This window comes from Castor canadensis, chromosome 5 (assembly GCF_047511655.1).
Source record: "Castor canadensis chromosome 5, mCasCan1.hap1v2, whole genome shotgun sequence".
NCBI lineage: Eukaryota > Metazoa > Chordata > Mammalia > Rodentia > Castoridae > Castor > Castor canadensis.
The window spans coordinates 141,880,741-141,905,025 of record NC_133390.1 but is presented as its reverse complement, the minus strand read 5'-3'; the positions used below and the strand labels follow the sequence as shown (position 1 = coordinate 141,905,025).

The 24,285-nt window shown below is 33.7% G+C and overlaps 1 protein-coding gene across 10 annotated transcripts in view; it reads left to right on the top strand.

Moving 5' to 3' along the window:
• The window catches only part of Macrod2 (mono-ADP ribosylhydrolase 2), a 2,131,419-nt gene that overhangs the window by 1,220,641 nt on the left and 886,493 nt on the right, over window positions 1–24,285 (top strand). For all 10 annotated transcript variants that reach the window (XM_074074308.1, XM_074074312.1, XM_074074314.1 and 7 more), the window contains one exon: window positions 17,299–17,420. In XM_074074308.1, coding sequence (XP_073930409.1) covers window positions 17,299–17,420 — 122 coding nt within the window. The remainder of the gene's footprint in view (window positions 1–17,298; window positions 17,421–24,285) is intronic.

The following is a 24,285-nucleotide window of genomic DNA, read 5'->3' as shown; positions in this document are numbered from 1 at the left end:
AGTTATACTGTAAACACCTCCTGGACAGATTTCATGTGGGCAATAAATTCCATTTTCCTAGTCATATTTTATGGTATTGCTTTCCTTTTTTGGCATATTCTGGATGTAGTCAATATTAATTAATTATTTCATCTAATTTGGCAGCTATTTACCAAATATGCCTTGACTACTGTGTACCTTAATTTCCTGGCATGTCTCAATAACATTTCTTTATTTTTTTCTCTTAGTTTATTTTTGAGTGCATGTGTTTGTTTTAAGTTTATAATTTAGCAATTTGGATATATTCACACAGTTGTAGAACTATCACCATTGCTGCTTACTTCAAGAATTCTTTCATCTCTTTTTTTTAAATACCTGTTAATTATCTTTCTTTATTTCCCCACCCTTCCATTTTGGGACAACCACTAGTCTACTTTCTATATGTATAGAATTGCCTCTTCTGGACATGTGAGGTAATTATAATCATACCATAGGAGGACTTCTGTTTATTTTCTCTCACTTAGCCTACTGTTTTCATCTATGTCTTGGCATATACAATATTTCCTTCCTTTTTTGTGGAGGGAAATTCATTCTATGGATATATATTTTTATTTTCATTTATCAGTTGAAGGGCTTTTGGGCCAGTTCTACTAGCATAAATAAAGCAGCTGTGTATATTTGTGTATAGCACATATGTTGTTATTTCTCTTGGATAGATACCTAGCAGTATAATTGCTGAGTAATATAGTAACTCTACATCTAACATTTTGAGAAACTGCTTTCTATTATGTCATTTGTGTTCCCTCCACAACTAATGAATAAGGGTTCTAGTTTATCTACAGCCTCAATAGCAGTACTTATTATTGTCTGCCCTGTTGACAGACATCCTAATGAGTATGGAGCATCACCTCCTTGTGGTTGTAATTTGCATTTCCCTAATGACTATGGATGTTGAGCACTTTTTTGTGGATGTATTGGCTATTTGTATACCTTCATTCCAACCATTTATTAATACATTGTTTGACCTTCCTTAAATCTATTCAGTGTCAAATTACATGCCTAGCTTTTCTTCACTTTGGCCTGCTGGCTCTTTGGCTTGAGTTTGGAAGTATACTTTCTTTCAAACTCTTTTTCTTCTCATAATTAATGCTCACACACATCCTGATGTTATAATTTAAATTATTTCAATCAATCTCTCAATTAGTGTCATTAATGTTCTGTTGACATTTAATCCAGAATGAGCTCTTCCTACTGTAATATTTATCCAAAATGTGCTGATCTTAGTGGCTTTTTTTTATAAGAACCAAAGTAGAAATTGGAAAAGTTTTACTTTGGACAAGTTTTGCTTACATACATAAACATTTAAAACTGTGGATTATAATTAGTGTGTGCAACAACGCATAACAGGTCAAGGAAGCTCAGACAGGTAAACCAAAGAGCATAGCTGGGGATGCAGTTGATATGAGAACCCAGTGGACAAAATCAAGATCAGAATTTTGGGTGCCATGTAAACACTGAGATATTGGGTTATAGGTAGAATTTTGAAAAGAGAGCTAGAGCCAATCACAAGTAGTCTAGATTGGTAGTTTTCAGCATGTAACATCAGACCAGCAACATTGGCATTATTTGGGTATTTTCTAGAAATGAAAATTATTGGTCTCCACCTTCTTTCTGCCAGACTTACTGAGTCAGAACTCTGGGAGTATGACCCCAGATGATTTTGACTCCCATCAAGTTTGAGACTGCCCATCCATACTTCTCAGGATATGCAAAAGGAAAAGTTTGTTGGGGATGTAGCAGGAGTCTAGGATTAAGTGAAGGCGCACAATAAGTGTGTGGCTATAAACAAAAGGACACTAAGTGTATCTCATTTTGCATTACTACCATAGGATTTGGCTAAAGTCTGACGTAGATGTTTAATAACTTGTTGGAAGGGGGGTGGTATCAAGAATTAAGGAGAACTGATTACTTGGTGTAAGAAGACTTAAGGAAGGGTTAAATTCCCTAGAGAGCAACTCAGGTCCCTACTTAAAGGTCTTCAAATTGTTACCATTAGGATATTAAGAACTCTGGTTGTTAAAGGGCCATTGTATTTTCTTCCCTGGACTTAAGTAACCCATAGGAAATTTACCTCGTTTGACATGCATCAATTAAGTCTATTAGAAAAGGGGGCTGTTTTTTCCTATGTTGGTTATGGAAGCCCCTGAGCAAGGTCTAGAGAGTCTTCTCACCAAAGAGTCATCTCCAGGGGCCTGTTCCAGTCAGGAATTCTGACATAGATTGAATTCACTCTGCATGAAGGGAGATGGGTAGAAAATTAAGCCCATAAAGTGGAGAGAAGGCCAAGGATTTGACATGAGAGGAACTTGGGTGCAGTACTAAGTTACAGTGTAGGCTCATCTGATTCTAACCCTTATCCTTCAAGTGAAGGCATTCTTACATTATGAGCATGTCATAAGATGATTGACAGGAAAAGTAGGTGGTTTGTGTGAGGGGTGATACATAAGCTTTCACTGGGATGATGTTCAAAAGCCAAAATTATCAGAAGCTTAAGAAAACAATCAGTCACATCTAAGGAAGGAAACATTCTGTTTCCATCATAAGAGAATTCAAAGGATTATTTTCTAATAATGGGAAAAAAAAAAAAAAACCTTTCATTTTTCCTCTGGCCTCTATGCTTTCTCCAGTTCATTCTTCCTATCCCAAAGAAATATACATGATGCTCCCAAACCAGACCAAATATGGTTTCATTCTTCTTTCATCATAAGCAGGACAATGGTAACTTGAGCCATTTAGAGAACTGGCATTTCTCAGGCTCTCAGAACATAAGAACCAAGTGAGAACTCCAGAGTATTCCACGGCTGTAGTCCATGACCATATTCAATGACTAAATTCTTAGTCCAGAGAATATATTTAGAAAGAGATCATAATCATCTCTATGACATTCTATAAATTGATTGTATCTGTCTTCTTTATGACTGTTTTTCCCCCATTTAATAAGAGAATTAAAAGGCAAGAAATAGCAAAGCGTATTTGGTTTAATGCTATGGAAACTTTCATACTATAGTTATCAATAAAATAGTTTATGCCAATTCTGCTAGAAAGGTTAATTGTGTTGTTCTCTATTGTACAGTCATGTCAAATGTACTCTTGCAATTCACTTACTTTATATTAGAACTACTGGCATCATCCTAACTATTGGTCCTTTGGAGAAAAATAAACAGTAAAATTGTTAAAATTCTATCAAAATTGTTATTGATATTGTCTGCTGTGTATCCAAAAAGCCGCACAGCAAGGCAGTTTTGAAAAATAACTTGGCTTCTTGATTTGTTTCTGTTTTAGACTCTCTCTGGGCAGCTATGTTGTAACAAAGCATATAAGTCTACTGCTTAGAATAAAAATAAATATCCCTTTTAGTTTAAGCAGTTTAAATAGGATTTGTAATTAATGCATAATAATAGGTAGCTAAAAACAGCTTTTCAAAATTGAGTTATACTATTCTGGTGACCATTTAAATCCATGTTTATTTAAAGTTTGTAATATAAAAGTAGAACATAAAATGTCTGATTTGAAACAATGTTGTCATCAGTTCTAAAAGAAGCACTATGCAATAGCTAAATGATTGAATGATTATGTTCTGAGTCATGAAAATATTGAATATACTCCTTTTTCTCCTGTGAGTTTTTGTGTGTATATTTTCAAGTAGATAGCATTTTTTATCATGTTTGAAAACAAAATCATACTTTTCAACATTAAAACAATGTGAAGATCACAGCAATTTCTATAATTCAGTTGTTAGTGAAATAAGGAATACATTCCTTGCTAAAATATCTATTTGCATAATTCAGTGACCAATTACATTACTAAATTTTTACTTATTTGAGAAACTCTGCCAAGAGATTGATTATTTGTATTACAAATAAAAATCCTATAAGAATACATAAAAATTTTATAAGGCTATATATAAAAGTATCAGGAAAAAGTTTCAAATGTACATTAAGTGAATTAAAATCCACTAAGAGTTAGTTGTTACCAAGATTTGGCCTAGGCAACAAAAGGATTTATATCCACTAGAATTCTTGGTAGAGAAAAGCATTATATATAAAATACATATGAAGTTAGAAAAAAGATGCTTCAGTGAAAAGGAGAGAAAAAACAACTACGGGCTAACAATTTATGAAAATGAAGCAAGAATAAAAATTTTAGGTGGAAAAAGTGCATAACAGAAAGTAAACACCTTAGCTGGGTACAAGGGCACATGTTTGTAATCACAGTTACTTGAGAGGCATAGAGGGAGGAGGATCACAGCCTGAGGTCAGTCCTGGGTATAATTGACACCCTCTCAAAAAAAAAAAAAAAAAAAGAAAGAATGAAAGAAAGAAAGAAGGAAAAAGAAAAACATCAAAAGCAAAAATGGCAGAGGTTTACCTAATATAGTAGAAGAGAAATAAAAATACAGGTTACCTTTGAAGGTATAAACATCAACTTATCTTTTTCTCATAATAGAGGAAATGAAGCAAAATGTTCAAAATCCTCAGAGAAAAAATAATTTTGAAACTAGAATCAATATGTCATAGACTTCAGAAATGTGAATAAACTAAAAAAAAAAGAAAATGCAGTGACTCAGAAAATTCCCAGCCACAGATCATTTCTAAAAGAATTTCTCAAGAACATGTGACATCAACAAAAACAGTAACAAACTGAGTTTAAGAATGCTTTTACTACCAAGAAGTATTAGAAGCAAAGAAAATAGCAAAGTGTGAGTTCTGACACAATTGTTTAGTATGTATACCCAAGAATTGTGAGAGTGTAATGATGAAATACATAACGTACACATTGCTGTTCTACTTAGACAAATTGTGACTGCAGTTATGTGTAGGTTGCCAATGATAATCACCTCTCACATCCCAGGTACTGTGCTTGGTGCTATCGAACACACTAAATAGTTTGTTACTGGTAACAAACTTGACAAGTAGATATTATTCTATTTTTAAAGTTGAGAAAAAGTAATTTTCTTGAAGTTCACCCAGTTAGTGAGTGGGATATTAGGATATGCAGACTCATTTACTTGTTCTTTTTTAATATTATGCTGTCTAATTATAATTACACATTCTATGAACCATTTTTCTGATATTGATAGATACTAGTCTATAACATAATTATTTTCCTACTCAAACCTATTCTTTAACTGCATTAGTTTCTTTCATCATAATGTACTCTAGCCATATTATTATATTATCTCAACCATAACCCATTTCTAAATAAAAAGGGGAATACTTATTGATTGGCTCTATATAAGAGTGTATTATTAGAGAACAAATCAACAAATGTTATTTATTTATTTCCAGGTATTTCTTTCTTTTTAAAACCTGATATTCATTACTTAATATTCAAAGCTTCCCTGCAAACATTTCATTCTTGGCATCTGAATTACTGTGGAAAGGTCTTTTGGTTTTATCTGAGTGGTTTTACATTAATGGTTTCCACTAAATAATCTTGCATAGGCACATGTTGACCTCTTTGAATTAGTCTCATAATGAATCATACTTGAAAGGCTCAATGATATATTTTCTTCCCCTCAGTGATTCCATGTCAGGTCCAAAATAAGAAAAGAAATTGGAAAGTTAAAGAAAAAAAATCTGTCTTGACGCTGGAAAATGAGTTACCTTTGATAGTATGTTTATAAAAATCTTACCATTTTCTTATTCTTGTCCCTTTTCTGCATTTTACTTTTATAATGCACATAGATAGGCTCTCAGACGACCTTCCAAACACAACAGTAATTCATACCCCACTCACTGTTCTATTTGCCTGTTTCTAATTATCCTCTTGCTCTACCAGAGTCAGTTTCCTTAGAACCAGTATTGAAACACATCTCTCTCTTCTCCCACCCACCTAAAATTGCCATCAAAGTTTGCCAGCTTCCCTTTAAGATTCCGTCCCTGTTCACCCCTGCTACCCTGATTTAATATTGGCTTGTCTCGTCTAGTATTTTCCAACTCATTCATCAAAGAAGGAAACATGAGGCAGTAAAATCATGCAATTTCTTCAGGGAATTCATAATCCCAAAGGATTCTCTTTTGGCTTTGCTTCATGATGTCTTATAGAAGTCTAGTTGACAATGCTGTTTCTACTCTGCTCTTCTCTACTAGAAGCAAATGACCTGATGGTAGTAATCTTAGACATTCTTCCTTGAATCCGTGGAAACTATGTAAGAAGTGTTCTTCATTCCCAAAAAGTTGGAGGGCAGAAATGCTCTGATAACCATCTTGCAGAAGAGGAAGCAGAAATTCCTCTAGACTCTGAAGACTAAGCATAAAACAATTGCATTTATTTAAAATTACTTTTAAAAATACCATAACCTTTATAAAAGCAAAATTAGAGAAAGACTTTTTAAAAATCTTTGCACAGATTTTAAAATTTTTACCATTTTCCTAAACTACCACAGAGTCAAACACAGATATGGATCTTAAGTGATAAAAGCAGGATTTTAAGTACTCAGTATATTAAGTTTCCTACATGAGACACGGGTGGTAAGTTCTAAATAGCTCTAATGTGTTCCCAAATCCTGAAAATTGCTGGCCCAAAACTATCATGAGTGACTATCTGTCTGGATATAAATTATAACAAATATTGTTATAGTATCATAGTCACCACTAACAGTAACTAGGAAATACCATTTCTTAACAAATCCAGTACATCTGAACCCTACAGAGTTCAAAGCAATCCCTGTCTCTTCAAACTTGAGAATCAGGTAAAGTAGTTCATAGTGTCCAGTTTTGCATTTGAAAAATATTCATATTTACCTATTAGATCTATACAGTGAGAAGCTGTAGTACAACAGTTCTTTAAAGAGTGAGCAGAAGAGTGAAAACAGCTGTAGTGCACAGTGATCTTACCAGCTCTGAAAGGTAGGTAAGAATTCAGACTTTCTCCAAGAGTCCCGTAACATAAATCAGCCCATTCTTGTTCCTGCTAGAACAAACACCTATTGTGAAAGTGCCTAATGAAATTGACTTAATTATTTAAATATTTTATGATTTTCACTCCACCCACACCTTGTTCAGATTGTTGAATTCATATAAATTGAATTCATGAATAACACAAGTTCACAGTACAGAAATTTCTACATATTCTTTCTGTTAGAAGCTTTGTCAATCTAATTCTTCAAGGATTCTCTCCTCACTTGTCTTTTCTAAATTAATGTATTCCTTAAGATGAGAGATAGCACCTCATGTGGAGCTATACACCATTAAAATGGAACCAAATGAGAGTACAGGTATAGATGTTTGCGACAGTCATAGTTCAGAGCTGTCCTGTGTATGGAACAATCATTATAGCCAATGTCACTGAAAAAAAAAGAAATGTGAGTGGTGATCTTATTAATTCTTTGAAAGATATGTAGAACATCTGTCATGCTTCACTTTGTGTAAAGCATGTAAGTATTGGTAAAAACCAATCTTTAAAACTGAGGAGATTTATTCTAATGAGCCATATGCAAATGAAGAAAATGACACATTTAGAAAATTTCCTTATTTAATTATCTTTTGCAAAACAAGACAAAGGATTCACCACACGTTTTTCTATTGGGAAGTCATTGGAAGGACTATCATAACTTTTGTTAAAGAGCACAATAGTGTTGGAGTCTGTTTTTATACTCATCTTTAGTGCAATTGTTAGGAAATCTCTGATTAGGTTTTGTTGAGTCTTTCTGTGAAAAAACAGCTAGCTGCTCAGTTCTATAAAACTTTGTGTTGAATGATCTGAACCAGTATAACTACATTCCATTGCTTGCCCAGTCTAGACTCTCAATTCTAACTCATTGTTTTCTCTAACCCAGTGCATCACCTCTGATTAGATTGATTATAATTGGACCAACTTTTATTTAATCATCCATGAATTCACTAATTATCCATTAAGCAACTGTTCCCATAGAGTTCTTGGCTTTGTGGGAGACACAGACACACATTTGTCATGTACCCTGCAGTGGAAGCATGGAGTCACCACAGGAAGATAGGAATCACAGAATAATAACATCTCAGATTAGAAAGAATCTCACAGCATATATAGTTATATTTGGTTGTCTCCACTGATGTGAAATGCCTTGTCTTTGCAGATAGAATGTCATATTATTGGAGACCTCATATTGATGGAGTCTTCTCAGAAATGTCAAAAAGTCACATTAATAATTGTCAAACATAAGTGATATTAGAAACCTAAACAGGAGAAATGAGTTCATAATTAGTTCATATAGCAGGGTTCATGGATCCCATTTTCAGAGAAGCTAAAATCTCCTTTGGTTTCTTAGAATGGGATTAATTTTCAGAGTGAAAAATAGAGTGAAATGGGGGAGGAGTGTATGTTTCCAAGTACTGGGAAAGTTTTGTAATCAGAAAAGCAAATGACCCACATGGTGATAATGAGCAGAACAATTGCCTTACAACCTTGGCACAGAGTGAATTCTCAACAGATATTTATTGAATAAAGGGCAGAATTAATGACCAAGTGAGTGATTGCAGAAGAATGCTTCTTGTCCAGGCTTGTGGTGGTGAGGAAGCTATAAATGAGGGCTAAGGACAGATAAGCACATGCAAACTCAACATTAGCCTGTCTGTCCTGACATTGACCAGTCAACCCCCCCACCCCCCGCACCCTCCTGCCCACTTCAATTCTAGCCTAGCTTCTGTGTTAAGAATTATCCTTGTAGTTGGGAGTAGCATTCATTCATTTTTACTCACAACATAGGATTTACAAAGTTTATTTTTTCCTTGAATTAAGATTCAAAGTACTGGGTTTGGATCTTTCTGAAGAGGCTAAGTTGCTGCCATCTCTTGACCAGAACAAAGACCTTATTATCATCTTCTGTGAAAAAGACACATTGTCTATTTGGACTACCACCTCCTCTCACCCCTACTATTGAAGCAGTAGAAATGCCATATGTTTGACTCATTTCCTTCTAGAATGTGTTCTCTTTGAGCTCATTCTAAAATGACACCAAATTTGGAATTTTGTAGCAATTTCTGCTTCCCACAGTCCCTCTGAGACCACTCTGTGCTGGAAACTGGAAATGACACTATTATAATGCTGATGCCCCCAATACCCTGTGGAATTTCAAAGACTTTATAAGTGGTTGACCATAGGATATCCCTTTTATATAAATCTCCATCTGTATTTTTAAAATGACTATGTGTAAGGGTCCAATTTGAAACAGGACCCTGTCCTGTCATCAAGGTCAATCTTTAAACAAGGTCATTCTTAAATAGATCTTTGGCAGGAGAGATCCTGCCAAAAAAAATTTTAAATGAGCTTTGCCTCTCCCTTTTAATATAGGTGATACTTGATAAGAATTAATCAAATAACAACTTTCCATTTGAGCTTAAAGCCTCATGGTTTTGAAGTCAATGAAGCATGATGCATATTGTCAGAACATGATACTCCAAATATTGCAATATTGTCAAATTCTTATATGATAATGGTACTAATTCTCAAACTGAGGTGGGTTTATGTATGCATTCAAGCTTTGTCAGTGCGCTCTATGTGCCTTTATCATCTGCATAATGCAAATATTGTTAAGCTCTCTTGCCCCTTCCTCTCCTGCCCCCTTATTGTTTAGCTGATGTGTACTTAATCTTAGAGACAGTCACCTATGGCATCAAGTAGTGTAAAAATAATAAACCAAAAACAATTTGTGTGTGGGGGGGGGTAGAGGCAACTCACAGAAAAAGGACACTACTTTACAAAATAACATTGTGAGTGCTACTTTACTCTAAACTCATGCAAAAAGCTAGATGACTATATTCTTTCTGGACATGGAAAGAAATACATTATGCAACTGAAGAAATGTATGAGAAAATAATCCAAACTTAGAAACATGCTGCAAGATGATAATTGAATGATATCTGTTAAGATTGAAAAGGAATATTAATGGGCAATTGATTGTTTTTTGAAATGTAATAAAAACAAGCTTTGAAAATGTGTACAAGAAAACATTAACCTATATGGAAAAAAAAAAGGTAGCATTTATTTTGTAATGCAATCAGGTGGTAATTCAATTTCCTGTTAACTGAACTTCAAGTATTCTCTTTCAGGTCATAGTTTGTTGGTGCTTATCATATAAATTGGTCAATAAGATTTACAAATAGTACCTTTAGTGCTTGGTTTTGTGGTTGTATCTCTGGAAAAGAAAATCAATTTAATTCCATGCTTTGGTTTTCTCTGTAAAATTCATGCAATTTGAAAGTGATTGACAGGGCACAGCATCATTATGCAGACTGTTAGATGGACCGATTATACTTATGAATACAGGAGTGGAGTGAATGAAAGCAACATGTAATTGATTCTACACTTGGTCTGACTGTTCATTAACAGTTTGAATGTAGCACAGTAGCTTTGCAAATGGAAAACGATGAGAGCCGCCTATACGTACACTCTCATTTGTTTTAGAATTCATTATGCTAATATTTTTCACAGAATGTTTTTGCTGCATTTATTTTGCCAAGGATGAGTCTGATTGAATCTATGTAAATAGTTCTACTGCATTCAATATTTATTTGGCATTCAAATCACATGTTTTTCAATTTACAATTTTTGAAATGAAGATGGGCTTTTCCCTTCACCCCCTTCAAAGAAAACATTCTACTCTACCTTTTCTATGCAGCACATATTAATTTCCCAGGATAAATAGGGGTGGAGAAGTGAAAGGTGGTGGCTATAGCTTCAAAACAAAAGAGCTGATTTATCGACTGATTGATTTCAGAAATAGATGAGCAAAAAACAGGTTTCATTTGTCTTGCCACACTAAAGACAGGTGAGTCACAAAAGGGCCTGCCATCTCATTTTCCATACTTCTTCAAGGAGCTTTATTTGAAATGCTGATTAGATGTACAAATTGCATTTCTGTTTTCTCAGTTTTCCTGAGAGATATAAGAAAGGGCTTCATGGCATGAAGGCTATGCTTTCCCTTTTTGAACGTCCAAGTGGACACTTAGGGAGGTAGGATCATTTATACTGCTCCCAGAGAGTTATGATGCTGATTCTTTAATGGCCATGCCTGACCTTTCCTTTTTCAACAACTTCTTGCCAGATTAAAAGACAAAAGAAGCAACAAAACTAGTGCTAAGTCAAGCATTTCTATCCAGGAACTACAATTACACAATAAGCTCCAAATGAGATAATGTTTACAATGAATAAATATATTAACATCATATTCCAGTCTTTGTCTAGCTCTGATTTTTATTAAATCATGTTTGACTTATTAAGGTAACAGGTCTAAGAACTCTTTACTGGCTATAGATTTAATTATATCAATCTTTCATACAGTTTCATATTTATCTGCTATCAGACTTTGTGAGAAACACTCTTACAAAATAAAGTTCATAAAAGTATCCTGCATTATGGCTGTTTTAAAAGATGTCCACAAATGCTTTGCTATTCATCCATTCAAGAGGCAGGGACTATGTCCTTCCACTTGAAACAAAGTGGACTTTTTGTGACATTTGCAGCCAATAGAATATTGTGGCTGTGAGTCTATGTGACTCCCAAGGCTGAGTTATAAAAGGTAACACTGCTGGTGTACTTGTTTTTTGGAGTCCTGAGCTGTCATTTAAGTAAAACTACTCTTAGGCTTTTGTGCTGTAAGGAAAAACCAAGCTAGCTTACACAGAGTCCCTGAGACTGTAAGGAGACAAAGATGCCTATCCAGCCTTTAGCTGCTCTCCACCACTGCTCCAACCCCAGCCACTGCTGACAATGACCATATGAGAGACCCTAAGCCAAACCTCCAGCAGAGTCCTTTTAGAATTTCTGATCCCAAAAGCATAAAAAATTACAAAATGGTAGTTATTATGTTAAGCCTCCATGTTTGGGAGTAATCAGTTGCACAACCACAGCTAACCAGACTCTGCATGTGTATATATATACAAGCAGTGGAATTCACGATAAGCATACCAACATTTACATATACAAATGCACATCATTTCCTTCAGCCAGTGGTCACATTGGTAGAAGGATATTCATAGTGATATTGCTATTGTGGTACTGTGTGATGTTGGTCACCTTATTCTGCCTGTCTGGGTTCCTTGAATGAGGAGGAGTACATTAAATTTTCCATATTTTTCTCTTTATCTCTAAAAACTCTTTGAAAATTATTCAAAGTTCTTTGGTTATTAAGATACTTTTGAGGTGTATGTTTTTTACTATATTGCTACCTTATGATATATAAGGCTCAATTTGCACACTAAAATTATAGTAAAACTTCAAAGATACTAGCCCTACAGGAGAAAACTGCTCCTTTGTCCACCATTATACCATACATTTATCTGAAAATAATACTTTCATATTGAGAGATTATTCAGAGTATCAAAATAAAAGAAGACTATACCCATGGAGTCATTCTTTTAAGTTCCTTGGGATTATTTCTATTTTTTCTTTAAGAGTATTTTCATATCTGTAGTGATGTAGGCTCAACTTTGAAATATACATTAACAATCTTTATATCTCATGTAGATATGGTAAATACATTCTATACCATACTCTTTCTTTTAATACTTTATTTAATTTTCAAATGGATAATATATTCATGTGGATTGTACATTAAAAATATAGCTAGAATATAGTGAAAAAGTCTCCTTTCCATATTGTTCCCCCATTGTATTAGTTTCCATCACTTCCCTTTTGATAATCACTGTTATTCATTGCCTGTTTGTCCTTCTATAGATGTTGTATGAATCTCCTAGCTAAAACAAGCATGTCTTCTTTCAGACCTCTGTGAAAGTTTTTTTATATTAAGGGTAGCATGCTAAACATACTTTTCTTCATCTTGTTGGTATTTGGTGATACATCTTGGATATTTTTCATATTCATAACAAAAACTTTCATTACTTATTTTACAGAAGTATAATATTTAATTGTATATTATTGTTGACTTAGTCCTCTATTGATAGACATGTAGGTTGTTCCCAATCTTTGTCCATTATACATAACATTGTCAGGAATAACATGTTTAAATATCCATTTGCATATAAGCAATCATGTTATCCACATGATACATTCCTAGAAATAGATCTACTGGATCAAAAGGATTCTATTTTTGTACTTTTGATAGGTGTGGTTAGATCACTGTCTCTGGGGGTCATACCAATTTATACTTCATTGTGTAAACATGTTTGTGAAAGTTGAACTATGACCAATGTTCATTTATCTAGAAAAGATTATAGCTCAATTTCAGAGAGGAATTTAGAGAAGGAAATGTGTTTGAGAGTTGCAAAGAATATTGTTCTTATTGAACTCTTTTGTTATGGTTTGAATATAAAATGTCACCCACAGGATCATGTATTGGGGGCTTGGTTACCAGCTGGTGGGCTTTTTGGAAATGATTGGATCTTAAGGGCTCTGACCAAACAAATGGATTGGGAGGTGGTGAAAAGTAAGAGGTGGGGCCTTTTTGGAGGAAGTGGATCACTGAGTGCATGCCCTGGAAAGATGTATTTTGTCCCCTGCTCCTTTCCTCGTACTGCATTCTGGCAGCCATGAGATGAGTTGCCTCCTGTCTCTATAACGTTTGCCACACTGCAAGTCCATAGCAATAGAGCAAATGAACCATGGAGTGAAACCTCTGAAATGGTGAACTAAAATAAATCTTTCCTCCTTTAAGTTACTCCCAAGTATTTGTGACAGCAACAAAAAGGAGATAATTAACTCATCCTCCTTTTAGCTTTGAAGGCCAGATCCCAAAGAGGAGAGTGACTTGGCCAAAGTCACAAAGCTGACTAGTGACAGATCTGGGACTTCTGATGTGCAATTATATCTTAAGACTCATAATCTAGTGTTCTTTATATGGTAGAGAAGAAATGATGACTATTGTTGTCTCTGCCTGTGTGCTGAGGATGGCTTGAAGGCTGCTGAGGCAGCATGTGTTGTTTCTATGGATAATAATAGCTATCTTTTCTTGAGTCTTGTCATGTACCAGGCATTGAATTTAACACTGCTATTTACATTATCTGTGCCAAAGGATTCAAAATCCATGTGCAAAATAAAGCATTGTCTGTAGATTTTGCATGCTATGTGTCATATGTCTGTCCACTATACAGATGCTATTTTGTTTAATAAATGTGAATTAATATAAATCATCATTGAAATTATAATAGACATTTGTCTCTAATGTACTAAATAGATTTTAACAATAGTATTGTGAAAGACTAGTCTATGATATTTTAGATATTAAAAAGAACTTTTAAGTGGACAGATACAATGGTACACGCCTGTAATCACAGTGACTCTGTAGGTTCATGGCCAGCCCAGGCACGTAGTGAAAACTGCACATCAACAAATAATGCTATGTGTCCCTATAATCCAAGCTCCATGGGAGGTATAAGTAGAAGGATCACAGTTGGAGGCTGACTGGGGAAAAAAATTTTAGGCCCAATTGGAAAACTAATTAATGCAAAAAAGGTCTGGGGGCATGGCTCAAGTGGTAGAGTGCCTGTCCCACATACAGCCAAAAAAAGAAAAAAAAAAGATTCCTTAGATTCAAAATTCTTCATTTTTAAGGTTTAAGGTTTTTGTTACTGACAAGATATCATACTGTACTCCAACTGTCTCCATTATAAGATAAAGTACTAAAGATGCCACACAGCACAGAAGAGATGACATGTGGCAGGTGATTTGTTTTACAGATAAGGAAACAAAGTCAGGGACCAATGAAACGAAGGCTTCCTCTAGGCCCTTGCTCACTCAGAGGTGGAGCTGGCATTAGAAGCAGGCCTCCTGACTGAATTTTATAACATTAAAAAAGGAATGTGGTGTGGAGTAGCTACACATAATACTTATTATGAACAATTAAAAATAATGGAAGAAATTTTCTTTTAAGTCTCAAAATGATTCACCTCCAGCTTTGTGGATCTGAGAGGACATCACATTGGTCGATAACACCACTTGATTTTGGATGCTGTAAATTTAATTTAGAGCATAAAATACAGAGATCAATATTTTGATATTGAGGAGGCTCATTTATTGGTTGTTTATCCTCAGACCTTTAAATGAAATGGAGAACTGAAGAAATACAGGATAATTCTTCATAAATTCCATTTAAGTTATGGAGACAGTGATAGCAAGAGAAAGGAATTTTATTATGCTACTAGTGCCTGCTTTTAAGGCTCCTCTCCACCACCCTCCTTTCCAGTAATGCGCTAAGCCTTCTCTTTACTTGGCTCAAGTAGACACATCTTTTACAATGCCAGATAAGAAACACTTATTCTTGATCTTCTCCATCCGCGAAACAGGGGGGCTGTGGTCAGTGGAGAAAAAGGAAAACACATACGCTTCAACTTCAGCAATGAGAATAATAGTGCCAAAACAGCTCTGGAATGACATTTCCCAAAGGTCAATTTTTTGGAACTTAGTCCTAAGAGGTACTCTGCAAAACACAGGTTTCAATAGTCAAATGTATTTGAGAAACAGAAAACTCTTTATTGTCACCTGGAGAAGTCCCATGCTAAGGCCACTGGTTTGTGTCCCAAATTTAATTGACCTTTAAACCCACATCAAGCTTCACTCACTATGAGAAATACTGCCTTATAGAATCCTATGTTGTTCCTCTCCAGCTTTTCCTTCATTTGTATTCATTAAAGGATTTGGAATAGCATAGCTGGGAACAACAAGTAGCCACAAAAGATAAAATAAAGTAAAGCAAAACACAATCTCCTTCTTCATATGTTCTAGCATTCATTTAAAAGTAGAAATCAACAACATATTCATATGAAAATTCATCACGGAGGGTATAGAACTGGTATTGCTTGAATTTATGCAGCTCTTGTTCTTTTATTACAAGAAATGATATCATCATGTGCTGTATTTTGTTAAGTACAAACTAATTTCTCTTTATCCCTCATTTCTATATTGTAGCAGTTCTCACTACAATGAAAACCAGGTTCACCTGTGAAATAACATCTGCATGAACTCAGTAAAGAAATTTTTCCTGCCTACTTTGATCACACGACATCACCTTTAACATTGTCTGGCAAGAGTTTAAACATTGTTTAAGAATTAATCATTGAAACCAGTGCTTTGAGGCTTTTCTCAAATATCAAATAGTAGTTTCAACATTTAGCATGCAACCAACAAAGTATTTTTTTCTTAGTGATTTATGTGTCTATTCAAATTTCATGTGCAATTCTAAACTGTACCATATTCTTATTTTTGTAATGTTCTCTTATTTTTGTCCTTGTTGTTAAAATTAAATGATATTGATGAGCCAAAGCAAATAATTTCATTTCACTGTAATATTCCAATAACATAAACCAAAATTTCTCTCTTTGATCAAAGTTGATTAGTTCTTGTAACATATATCAATGAAATGGCCTAATTATCCAATTCATATATAAAACTAGAAAGCAGGAGTTTCAAGGCATTTTAAGTAAGTTGGATTCAAATTTAGGTTCCTCTAATCTTTAGTGACTTTTAAAATGAGGATAATTTTATTCTGTTATGTTCCTAAATTAAAAAATTTATAAATGCAGGGACTAGGGTTATAACTCAGTGGTAAAGTATGTGCCTAGCATGCATGAAGTTCTGGGTTAAATTCTCAGTACCCCCTAAAAAAGTTCATATGTATGTAGAAATGTTTAAGATAGCACAATGGTTGGGTTTCATATTCACAATTAAAATATAAAATTTTGTTTTTGAAATATAAATAGAAGTCAGAAAGTCTAGATTACTTTGTGAGTTTTATAAAACATCATAATTGATGATTAACAAGCTATTAAAATGTGTGTGCTATTATTATTAGCCTATCTCATGTTTGTGAGGATTGGTAGGTTGAAATTTAAATTTGATAGGATATTGTTTTAATATTATTATGATGTTTTTCAGAAACTTGCCCCTCTTTATTATATACAGTGCCTGAACCGGTCTTATTCTACAAGGAAAGTTATGTCTAGCATTGGTTCTTCCTTTCCCATGTCAATTCAGATGCTCACTTAGTAGGCAATTATTTGTATTTATTTCCCACCAAGGATTTGTGTTTTGCCAGGGTGCCAATTATGTACGTCTTATGTATGATCTGTCTCACTTGGACCTGACCAATAATGATGAAACAACACACTGGTAGGGAATTCCTTTCCACAATTATTCTTCTTGGAAAGTTGCTTGCTTTGAAAGTTGTACTGTCTAAAATATTTTACCAAAGAAGCATTTGCATTATCAATATTTCTTAGCATGCCTGTCTCTAGTCTCCACCACAAATATCTAAAATTTTTGTTCCAACTATTTAAGATGTGAAAAACGATTTGTTTATCCTATTTTTTCTTCCTTTTGCATTTATAGATGTCATCCATACTGTAGGCCCAATAGCCAGAGGCCATATTAATGGTTCCCACAAGGAAGACCTTGCAGATTGCTACAAATCATCTCTCAAACTGCTGAAAGAAAATAACATCCGATCAGTTGTAAGTACTTTTATGTTCCTTATTTCTTATTCTGTTTTGGTATTTATGTTTTGGAAATCAATCTTATCTAAAAAGAGGTAGGAGATCATTTCCAAAATTCTGAAAACTAAGTTTAAGAATCTTAGTTATTTAACCTGTTTGTTATCACAACTCCACTCTTTAGTATGCTCTGAACACTCACCAAATTGTTCATGATATTTTAGGATTTGAAACTACAACAGCCCCAAACTGGAGTCATCTACTTTCTTCTCTCCATTTTGCCTTTAAAGAAAGTAAAGATATTGATAGTGGCCAAAAGATTTAAATAAGAATAGTGAGTGCTGAGTTTACTGTAATACTGTGCATTGATTATTCATCAGCACTGTGTTACGCAGGTTTAGTGCTCATTTTAATTTGTACTTGTGTGATTAGGCATGCACATAGATATATATGTGGCTTCAGAAATGACTCGCTTGGAGAAATTTACTCCGTGTGTCTTTTTATCTGAATGTTGTTATTCTTTTAGATTCATTTTACTCTTCTTAAACTAATACTCTATAGCCAAATATGCCACATCCTTTCAAAATTCCTTCAGGTTAGACAGAGAAAATTCAGAAAATGTGGATCTAATCCATTTCCTTAACAGTAGGCTCAGATGAAAGGAACTCTCTTCTAGAGGGACTTGGAGGTATTTGTCCAACTGCTTTTCTTTTGCATCATTTCTCCTTTTATTACATCTCAATTATACCAGGAAAATAGAACTATGAGAATAGATTGTAAACACCCAAGAGTAAGTTAATTTGACCAGAATCCCTTGTTACTGTTTTTTTTCCCCAGATTATAACCTTACTAAAATTGCAAGGTCAAATATAGTTAAACACGAGTTCTTAGCAGACTGACTAAATAAGCTTTGCCTGGGAGTTCACAAAAATGTTGGTTTTACTGTTTGTGAATAGAAACATTGAGAATCACACACATTTAGATAACCCTGGATGGTTGATCTACTTTTGGTGCATGACAAATTATAAAATGCCTTTATTAGCATAATATTGGTGACTTTCTTGAAATAAGAAAACTTTTCTCAAGTCAATTAAATAGCCATTTTTATCTTTGCATAATTATTAATACAGCTGGATATTTTATTTTATCTTTTGATTTTTCAAAATGTTTTGTTTGCAAAAGAATCAATGCACAAGACCTTATTCTGTCTTAGAGGAGAAAGTTGAAGTTCAAAAAGAATGGAGCAAAGTAAACTATGCAACCAGTTGGTTAAATGTGTTCTCTATAGGCTTATAAGGAAAATCAAAACGGGTGTGCACATTCAGAGAATAATTAAAATTTTGTCAATATGGCTTATCGATTTAAAAAGGCAAGGGGCTGAAGTGCCTAGAAAATGGATGTATATAGGAGTTTCCAACTTGGAAAATATAGATTTTTTTTTTTAGACCTAAAGAGAATTTGCTAATGAATTTACTAGCATCTCTAAAGATATGCCTTTAAATACCAAGAGCAAAATGAGGAGAAACCCATTTGAAATGATTTAGAAAGAGCACTCATTCTTTTAATAGGGAAAAGAAACATCCCTAACTATGATCATCTTAAATAATCATACCTGTTTATATGGTACTTGCTACTATTGGATAAAGAGTAAGAATTAGGGACTTAGTTTTTATCAAATGGTCTGCAGATAGGCTGAAGCAGTACTCTGGCCATTTTAACATTGAAATTAGGTCTAATTTATTGTGTTTGATGGTGATTTTGAAGGATTATTGTATGTTACTGGAATTAAATTAGCAGATGATGCTGAACTGCATTTATTCTAATGTTAGTAAATAAAAATGTAAATGGAAAATATCTGTGAAATGTCCAGCTAAATTATTGAGCATGTTCTTGCATGGTTGACTGGAATTGCCACAAAATGTCTTGTCCTTTATTCATAAAAGGAATCCTTTTTTTTTTCCTTTCTCTGAAGGAGAAAATGTGGCTTTCTATTTGATATGATGTATCATATTAGTGTTAAAGTCATAAAATTCTGATTATTTGGGGAAAATGTTAAGTGCTTAGAGAGGTGATGATTGAATACGTGTTTTATATAAAGGCTTGTACTTTGTGGACTTACTACAATAGATGCAGAGAGATGATTCTTGTGCTTAGCATGGCTATTAAGATGGAAGATAAATTCAACTTGAACTTAACTATTTATTTGTGTCAAAGAACATTTTTCTTAAACCTTTTGTCATAAAGTCTTTGTGTTTATTCTACCAGTTATCATGGAATAACCATGGACAAGAAATACCAAAATTAAGTAGCTTCAGTCTCCAGATTTAATGAATCAGCAAGTTGCTACTTTAATCTCAGGCCTGCCCAACTCATGAGGTCACTACAGGAATCAGTTGACATAAGGAATGTAGGATAACCAGAAAAATGTAATTCTGTATAAAACTACAGTTTTGGCAGTATTACTTTCTGTGTAAACTGTTTCCATACTTCATAACTTTGCAATTTAGAAAGCAGATATCATTCATACTTAGATTTATATTCTGAACATCAGACCTCTAGACACTTACTATGTCATTTCTCAATGCATTTAAACCAGAATAAATTAGTATAAAGCATAAACATCAGTTAGTATGTCATATTTATGTTAGAAATGAAAACTACTAATGTTCTTAATTATATCACTCTAATCATTAATAATGGAATTGTTAATATTATCAACTCATTTCTTCATTTACAGTAGCACACAGGATAGCATAGTTTTATTGCTCAGTAGATGTACTGAATTAAATTATGAAAATTATATTACTACCTGTAACTATCTGAAATTTGTAATCTAATTTTAAACTTATAAAAATCCCCTTACATTATACTTTTCCCACTATGTGTTGTTTGGCAGAAAAACAACAAAAATGAGTTAGGAGTGAATAGTTAAGTTGGGAGTAGCAGCTATCAGGCAATATGGTAAATACCATAAAGAGGATACATAACTTTATTGCTCTAGATTAGTGCAGTTATAGAGCAGGTACAAATAGCCTCAAAATGTCAGTGGTTTATGGCCAGTTCATCATCTTCTATCTGTAGGTTCTGAAACTTACAACCTCCTCAGTCATTCAACAGAGAACTTGCAAAATCATGTGTGAATTTTTTACTGCCTCTGCATAGAAGTGGTGAATATCATTTCTGATCTTATTTCATTGACCATAACTATTCACATAGCCCTTCCTACTTCAACAGGGCCAGGAAAATGTACAGGAATAAGTTAAATATTTGATTGGTACCACGTTTCTGTTGAAGCTAAACTGAAGACTTTAGCATCACAGAAGAGGGGTCCAAGATATCTGCTTTTCCTATAATTTCACCAAAGGTATAGATTGCGAAAAACAAATACTATAATCATTTATTTATTTAATAAATACTAATAAGATCTACTGTGTGCTATGACATTATTAAGTATCTTCAAAGACATAGAAGATATAGTGGTCATCTTCAAACAATTTCATCGTATTGATTATATGATTTCAGGGTATACTGCGATTCTTTCATTATTTTTAAACATTGTTCCATAGTTGCCTTAAATTTCATAATTAATGAGTAATTTATGATGGTCAGGCATTGTTCTTTCTATTCAATCTTCCTTTAAATGCAAATAGTCATGAGAACTGCAGATAGTTAATTTCCTAGTACTTTAATGCAAGGATTTATCAAATTACTTTTCACTTTGGTGAGATAAATTAAGAGAATGATACAAGTACTGAGTACCTCAGATTGGGGAAGGAGGAGAAGTACAAGAGAATCTGAAGGGAGGTTTCCAGAAATAGAACACAGAGTGTGATGTAAGTAAATTTATCTTACATCTCATTTTATTTATTTTTTAATTTTATTTTTTAATTATCATACATTAATAATATGAGGGGATTTTATTGTGATAATCCCATACATGTGTACAATATACCTCCTTGAACAACTTTACCCCTCTATTGTATGTTCATTCCCCATCTCTCTTCTCCCTCCTTTTGAAGCAGTGTTTGATGGGGTTCGTTATGCTATCTTCGTAAGTACATATGTTGTGTACCTCCATTCTCTTTACCCCTCAGTATCCTTTCCTTTTTCCCTCCTCACTTAAACAAACAGTTCCCTATATGCATTCATATCCCATTATTATTATTATCTTTATCATTTTAGATCTAGGTTCTGAAAATGAAAGAAAACATGAGATATTTGGCCTTTTGAGTTTGGCTTATCTCACAAGGAGACCATTTTAAAACAAGGAATAGGGAAATGTTATACTCACCTAAAAACATCCAGAAATAATGTAGTGTTTTGGGTGCTGTATTTGTTCTGGATAAAAATTTTCACTATGGAAAAAATTATTGTTTTAATAATTTAGTTTGGGAAATTTCCCTTATATTTATGTGTCTCTTCTATCTATTATTTATGATGGCTTTTCTTTCCATATAAATCCTCTTTTGCTTTAGGCTTTAAGAGAAAAAAATATAATAACTCTAATATTCATTTTACAATGACATTTCTTTCCATGGCTGATCATCTTATGTAACTATATCAGTATCAGGGAGTATTTAAATTTAGTATTTTAATCATGATTCTCTTTCTGTTCTTACCATAAAGAGTTTCAAATGAAAAAATTCTGACCAATTTTTCATGCTTTTTAGACTTAGTTTGTTAAAGTTTCTCATTCTTTCCAATTTAACTCCAAATAAAATTCAATAATTCCCCCCAACTTTGAGATTCCCAAAATTCAAATATATATGAATTGATTTTTGTTTTCATTTTTGACAACTTTGAGATTGTCAACCTAAACAACAATCAGAGAGAGATTCTCTAAAGATTAAGTTTATTTATAAATAATATGGTACCTGCAATATTATTATTCCTGCAATAGGAATATATGTGCGCTAGTAAACTATGAACAAATGCAAGGAAGTTGATACAAGTGTAAGTTTTTAAGAGCAAAATGAGGATTACATAAGAGATTTTGAGGCAATAATCCTTGGTCACAAACATTAATAATGGGGGTGACTCCAGTCTAAGCTTGAACAGATAATTGCTAGACTGAGGTCCTTGCAGAATATTTTTTATGTAGGCTGTGGTAGCCTATGTGTAATGTGATTTTGGTGGAATAGTTACTATTTTTGTACATTAAAGCTTACTTTATAACCTATCAAATTTATTCATTGAATTTTTGTTTGGGTTGACATAAATTACTTCATTTTTATTCTGACAGCTTTCATAGTATATTGGTGATAATTTTGGTAAAACCTCAGGAATGAGTGTAGCAATAAGGCAAAAAAGACAAATTCCTAATGAGTAAGTGCTGGTAGATGAAAATTAATGATATTACATGTATTATCACCAAATGTTGATATAGAGGAAGAAATAGATATGGCTTTCCATATTGTAATATCCTTATTCATTTTGTTTTTGAACACAGAAACATTTTATGAAGATTTTTAGAAGTCATTCCTGGTCTGTATTTCAATATCACTTAAATTCCTTTATTTCAATTTCTTCTACCAATAAGGTTCATTTTTAGGAACCTAATCCATGCCATTCCAAAAGGATCTCAGGAATTTCTCCTCTCAGCATCAGTTAAAAGGCATAGATTCATATTTTTCAATGTTATTAGGTATTTGTAAAACTACCTTACTGATGAAATACGGTATACTCAGTTTACATTCTTTGAGTGACAGCATGTAATAAGAAAATCAAAGTTTTACTCTTTAGATGTTTTATCTTTAAAGAAATTACCATAATCTGAATATGACAGATTTTACTTGGCTAAAAATTATCTTCCTGTGAAGCATAAGTAATAACTCATGTATGAACTTAGTGGCAGTGAGTAAATATGGGCAGACTAACATGTGGGTTTCTGTTACAATTGTGTTACTATAAACTTGATATCTCATGCTAGGTGATTTCTTGAATGGAAAAATTATAAATTTTCACTGGTATAAAGGAAGCAGTGTTAGTAGACATCTCTCAAACTAGATGATGCCCCCCCACCCCGTGAGTCACAGACATTGAGAAGTAATAGCATCTGATGCAAAAGGCCACAGGTCCACAACTGCATTTGTACCTCTAGGCATTACGGCAATAAGCAATTTTGGAATTCTGCATTTGTTTCACTCTACTGTAGGTTTTCATTTTAAGGCGTAGTCAAGTGAATCTTATTTTCTTATATAAGTTCTCTTCTGAGAGGGTTGCCATGGCAATGAGTTCACAGTCTGAAATTCTTAAATGTTGGTTTTATTTCATTATCTGAGTTTCCATTGCAGACCACATCAATCAATGCAGTACCCTATTCAACATGACTTTGGAACCTTAAAAAACTGACCCTTTAATTTGGTACCTCTACTTCTCTGCCTAACTTGATGTCAGCATTTCCCAGCCAGCTCTTCATCTCAAAGAACCCTTTTGTACAGAGCTGTGGGTTTGATCTTCCTTTCTAGTTTCTTTTTAGGCAACATCTAGTCTTGGTTCTTCACTGTCTCATTTGTAAAGGATGACATCAAAACTAGCATTTTTCCTAGATGGGTGTCTAACAGCTATGTGACTATTAATAAATAATAAGAACAAGAGCATTTTTGAATTTGGGTTTTGCTTTACAATTTACAACCATATATTCCTATACATCATCTCATTTGTTTTTTGAAGTCTCTAGCTTGCTGCCTGTGTTTCTTTGATTTGACCAAAAAGGGGAGGGAAAACTAAATCTAGACTTTTCCTTCTCCTTTTTTTCCTACACTCACACTTTATAAGATCTTCTGGTTGGGTATAGGAGTGTAGAATCTGTGTGTAATAGTATTGTCATAGACTATTATTATTGTCAGGAGTGACAAGTGACCAAAGCTAGGCAACAGGGATGAGG